The sequence below is a fragment of the Cyprinodon variegatus genome, unplaced genomic scaffold, assembly GCF_000732505.1.
Source record: "Cyprinodon variegatus isolate N-32 unplaced genomic scaffold, C_variegatus-1.0 Scaffold1128, whole genome shotgun sequence".
NCBI classification, from domain to species: domain Eukaryota; kingdom Metazoa; phylum Chordata; class Actinopteri; order Cyprinodontiformes; family Cyprinodontidae; genus Cyprinodon; species Cyprinodon variegatus.
In genome coordinates this window covers 84,402-89,336 of record NW_015151581.1, presented here as the reverse complement: position 1 = coordinate 89,336, position 4,935 = coordinate 84,402, and the positions used below count along the sequence as shown (strand labels likewise).

General features: G+C 38.7%; 1 protein-coding gene across 1 annotated transcript in view; it reads left to right on the top strand.

Annotated features, from left to right (window-relative positions):
• The window catches only part of LOC107101654 (Fanconi anemia group A protein-like), a 26,480-nt gene that overhangs the window by 3,475 nt on the left and 18,070 nt on the right, over positions 1–4,935 (top strand). Inside the window, exons 3-6 of the mRNA XM_015400647.1 lie at positions 2,324–2,387; positions 3,490–3,641; positions 4,087–4,182; positions 4,532–4,605. Coding sequence (XP_015256133.1) covers positions 2,324–2,387; positions 3,490–3,641; positions 4,087–4,182; positions 4,532–4,605 — 386 coding nt within the window. The remainder of the gene's footprint in view (positions 1–2,323; positions 2,388–3,489; positions 3,642–4,086; positions 4,183–4,531; positions 4,606–4,935) is intronic.

Here is a 4,935-nt window from a genome sequence, read left to right as displayed (position 1 = left end):
TCGAGTATCGAATATTTTCCTTAATATCGGTATCGAGTTGAGGAGTTTAGTATCGTGACAACCCTAGTATGTACCCATGTTAAGGTCTAGCCAAACCTTTTTCTCCTCACTTATTGACTCCACTTTAACCCATGATGCTGAAGGTGGAAATTTTTAGAGCTTCTGGAATGCTGACATTTTACTGCTGTCAGACTACAGCTGTGAAAGACAGAGGGCAGATTAACTGACAAATGCTCTTAGAACTCTGAGAATTAAATGCAGTAATTCAGTTTGCTTTTGTGAGCATTCAAGTTGAACAAGATTCCCCATCACCTTGCCCAAGAGCATCTCACTTTGAGCTGAGGAAGAGTGCTGGTGATAATATAAAAAAAAATTATAAAGCTTTTAATTTGACGTAAGAATAGAAAAAAAGGCTATATGAAAAGATGGACCTTTATCTAGTACCATCGGTCCTGTGGTTCCAACCCCCGACACACTATCTGTATGATTAAGTTTCACACCTGTGTTTGGAAAAGGCATCAAGAGCAGGTGCAGGAAAAAGGAGAGACAGACAGCGGGATGAGTTGAAAAAGGAAAATGGTAGCAAAAGATCATTTCATAGTCGTAAGCTACAGTGGGGCCAAAAAGTATTTAGTCAGCTACTGATTGTGCAATTTTTCCTATTTAGAATAATGAGAGAGGTCTGTAATTTTCATCATAGGTACACTTCAACTATGAGAGACGAAATGAGGGAAAAAAAATCCAGGAAATCACATTGTCTGATTTTTAAAGAAGTAATTTGTAAATTATGGTGGAAAATAAGTATTTGGTCAATAACTAAAGTTCAACTCAATACTTTGTAACATATCCTTTGTTAGCAATGACAGAGGTTAAACATTTCCTTTAAGTCTTCACCAGGTTTACACACACTGTAGGTGGTATTTTGGCCCATTCCTCCATGCAGATCTCCTCTAGAGCAGTGATGTTCTGGGGCTGTCACTGGGCAACACAGACTTTCAACTCCCTCCCCAAATGTTCTATGGGGTTAAGGTCTTGAGACTGGTTAGGCCGCTCCAGAAATGCTTTTTACAGATCCACTCCTTTGTTGTCTGGGAGGTGTGTTTGAGATCCTTGTCAAGCTGGAAGAGCCAGCCACGTTTCATCTTCAAGGCTCTTACTGATGGAAGGAGGTTTTGGCTTAGAATCTCACGATACATGGCTCTGTTCATTCTTCCCTCAACACGGATCAGTTTTCCTGTCCCCTTTGCAGAAAAACAGCCCCAAAGCATGATTTGTCCTCCCCCATGCGTGACAGTAGGTATGGTGTTCTTGGGATGTAACTCTGCATTCTTCTTCCTCCTAACACGACGAGTTGGGTTTTTACCAAAAAGTTCTATTTTGGTTACATCTGACCACATGGAATTCTCCCAATCCTCTTCTGGATAATCCATATGCTGTCTGGCAAACTTTAGGCGGGCCTGGACATGTACTGATTTGAGCAGGGGGACACGTCTGGTGCTGCAGGATTTCATTCCCTCTCGGTGTAGTGTGTTACTTATGGTAGCCTTTGTTACTTTGTTCCCAGCTCTCTGCGGGTCATTCATCAGTTCCCTCCGTGTAGTTCTGGGATTTTTGCACACCTTTCTCATGATCATTTTGACCCCATGGGATAAGATCCTACAGTGTGATTTCCTGGATTTTTTTTCTTATTTTGTCTCTCACAGTTGAAGTTTACCTAAGTTAAAAATTACAGACCTCTCTCATTATTCTAAGTAGAAGAACTTGCACAGTCAGTCGCTGACTATATAAAACTTTTTGGCCCCACTGAAATTATGGACATTCATGCTATTAAATATGATTGATTGACTAGACTACTTCGAAATGGTACCCCACAATATTGTGTTTATCAAGTTTGGTAGGTGTTTTAATATAAGGTTCATAGGCTAAGGAGGCCCTTGTTGTATGAGAAGGAGAAGGGCCTCAAAACTGTTCTGGGCACCTGATTAGGGAGCACAGTCCCTCAGGATTCATGATCATAGGCAACAGTAACGTTGCTTTTTTTGTTGTAATTTTTCCTGAGCTGGCTGCTCTCTTCTGTTGCTGTTAAGTCACATTCAGGTTTAGTTTTTTGGGGGGGAATATGCATCTGTGGTTGAAGATCAAAGGAGGTGACATTTTCCTAAGGTTGACAAAACCTTTTGAGTCCAGAAGCTTGGCCCAAGATGAAGTTATCACATGTTGGTGTCGAGCTAGTTTGTTTAAGTGGGGATCTTCCTCCTATAATATATATATATATTTCTGATGTTTGCAGAGCCCAGATCCAGGTAACATTTTCTCCCCTCAGAATAAAGAGCAGAACCAGGCAGGATCTGAGGCTAACCCCAATCACATCTCAGGATGGCTGCTGGGTGAGTGGGTAACTCATTAAAGCACTCAAAATATATACTTGTATATATTACTGAATAGGACATCTCCTATTAGCCCCTATAGCTAGTGACGTGTGGATTCAGGCACTAAACACTGAGTCTGGTCAATAAAACCATGTTGTTGTAATCTGGAATGAGCTGCATTTCTCACATAAAAGGGTTACAGGTGTTGTTTTCTTATCCAGTTTCTACCAAATGTGGCTCAAACTAAAGTTGGGAAAATTGAAGAGGTTATGGTGTAAAGAAAAAGCCATAAGCATTTTAGCAACAGTGCATTAATGGCATGACAGGGGCACCAATTACATGATAGAGATGCTGTTGGTTGTTTTTAAAGCTCAAGTTGTGGTTATTGTACAGTTTGTTGATGTTTGGTCTTGATGCAAAAATGTCTAAACTTAAGACTAATAAAGGCTTCCTTCCTTCCTTCCTTCCTTCCTTCCTTCCTTCCTTCCTTCCTTCCTTCCTTCCTTCCTTCCTTCCTTCCNTGTGTTTTGGTGTAGATTTCTACCAGCATTTTATATGTCCAGTTTTAATAATAGTAAGATATTAATAATAATATCGTATTACTATTTTTCTTTCTTTTTTTTGCCATGTACAACTTACTCTTTTTAAATGTAGTTTAGATGTTTAATATTTAATGAATGTTTTCATGAACACCACCCCTTTGAAGCTTGTTTTAATGTTTAGATTTATATGTGAAGTACAGTTCGGGCATTAAAAAAAACATACTAATAAAAAATAAATTTATTTTGATCTAAACCATTACTTTTTAGCTCTTGCAGAGAATTCAGTGTCCCGATTGAAGTTCCTCCTCCACCCCGTCTCTTCTGCATCTTCATAAACATTTTCCAACTAAATTAATTGCTATTTTCCACCACTGGCTGCTTTCATGGTTCAGAGTTGTATTTTTTATAACTGTTAGTTCAAGGTAATTTTTCAGCAGTTACAGCATTTGTCTTGTAGGTGAAGAAATTAAATTAGTCTAATTTGCCTGAATATATTTATTTATTCATTTCTCTCTTCCTTCCTTCCTTCCTTCCTTCCTTCCTTCCTTCCTTCCTTCCTTCCTTCCTTCCTGTGACAGGGAGTGAGCTGAGGCGTCGGGCTGAACAGCTTGGTGTCTCTGTGGGAGTGATGTCAGTAAAAACAGTTTTGGAGAGACTGACAGAGATCACTGATGGACAGGAAGAAATGGATGAGAACAGATGCAGAGAGATGCTTACATCCTCTCAAAGAGTGAGTCTCTGCCAGATGGATTTTAACCCACGGCTGCAAACTTCATCTACTCCACTTGTTGTTTTAGGCCCTGCAGATGTTTTAGTGAAGAACACAAACAAATTCTAAAAAAAAGAGACCCCTGGTGGCAGCTTGTTCTGCTGATCTCCTGTAGTTGTGGTGTTTTGTATTTTAAACCTATTGTGTTTATTCAGTCTTCTTTTAAATGTAACCTGTATAGAAATTGACTGAATTTAAACATGTTTTTTTAAGTTGATGTTGCATCAAAAAAAAAAAAAAATCAATGCACTCTTAAAAATGGTTCCTTCTGAGCTTTTTTTAAATCTGATTTTGTTCACAGCAGCGTTTGCCCTAGTGTTAATATTTTGTACACACTGAATATTTTTGTATGGTGCTTGTGTTGCAGATGTTTTGATAGATTCTGTCCTCTCCTTCTCCTTTGCAGATGCAGCTCCGTGTTCTGTTGGAGTCCACCAAAGAGCTGCTTTCTCAAGGAATCCTTTGCCCCAAACTGCTCTGGATGGAGCACAGACGAAACCAGGTGCTTAGACTCTCTGTATGAGGAATCCACTTCTTATTGCTGAGATGTTGTTCAATGATGAAATATAGATTCAGTCCTCATTGTTTTAGGATTTATTGAATTTTGTCTAGCTGAGATTGAAAAATACAACAAAAATCTAATGTTTTCTTCTGGGTTTGCTGGTCTTTTTTTCAATGAAACTTGAGGTATCTCAGAGAAAACTAAAACGAGCTCAGGTCATTACAGTATTAGAATATTTTAAGCTGGTAATCTTCCGTATTTTAACTCTATTTAAGGGATAGCTGAACAAAAGAATCTTAAACTTGGTAAACCTCAGCCGTAACCAAAATGTTTTTTTTCTGTTTTTCAGAAAAATCCCAAACTAGAGTTGATTTACCATCTTCACCTTTACAACATCCTTACATTGGACTCCATCATAGAGAGGTGATACCTTAATGCATCATTATGAAAGCCATTGATGTTTTTTTTTTTCCAGAAGGCTTTAGTCCCAATTTAATCATTGACATTTTTGTGTGTGTTCATCGTATAATGATGTCATAAGGCCAATAGCTGTCTGGATTCAGCAAAGCAGTTGGGAACTCTTTTTCTACCTGCGAAAGGTGAAGGAAAATGTGCCAGGAACAGGAAATAGGGTCTAAAATTTAGGGTATTTGGATCACGCTTTTCTGTGGCAGCTCCTAAGATGTGGAATTTGTATTGAAATCTGATTACCGGTAAATTGAAATTTGCGTACGAGTTTAGCTGGAGTTTTTT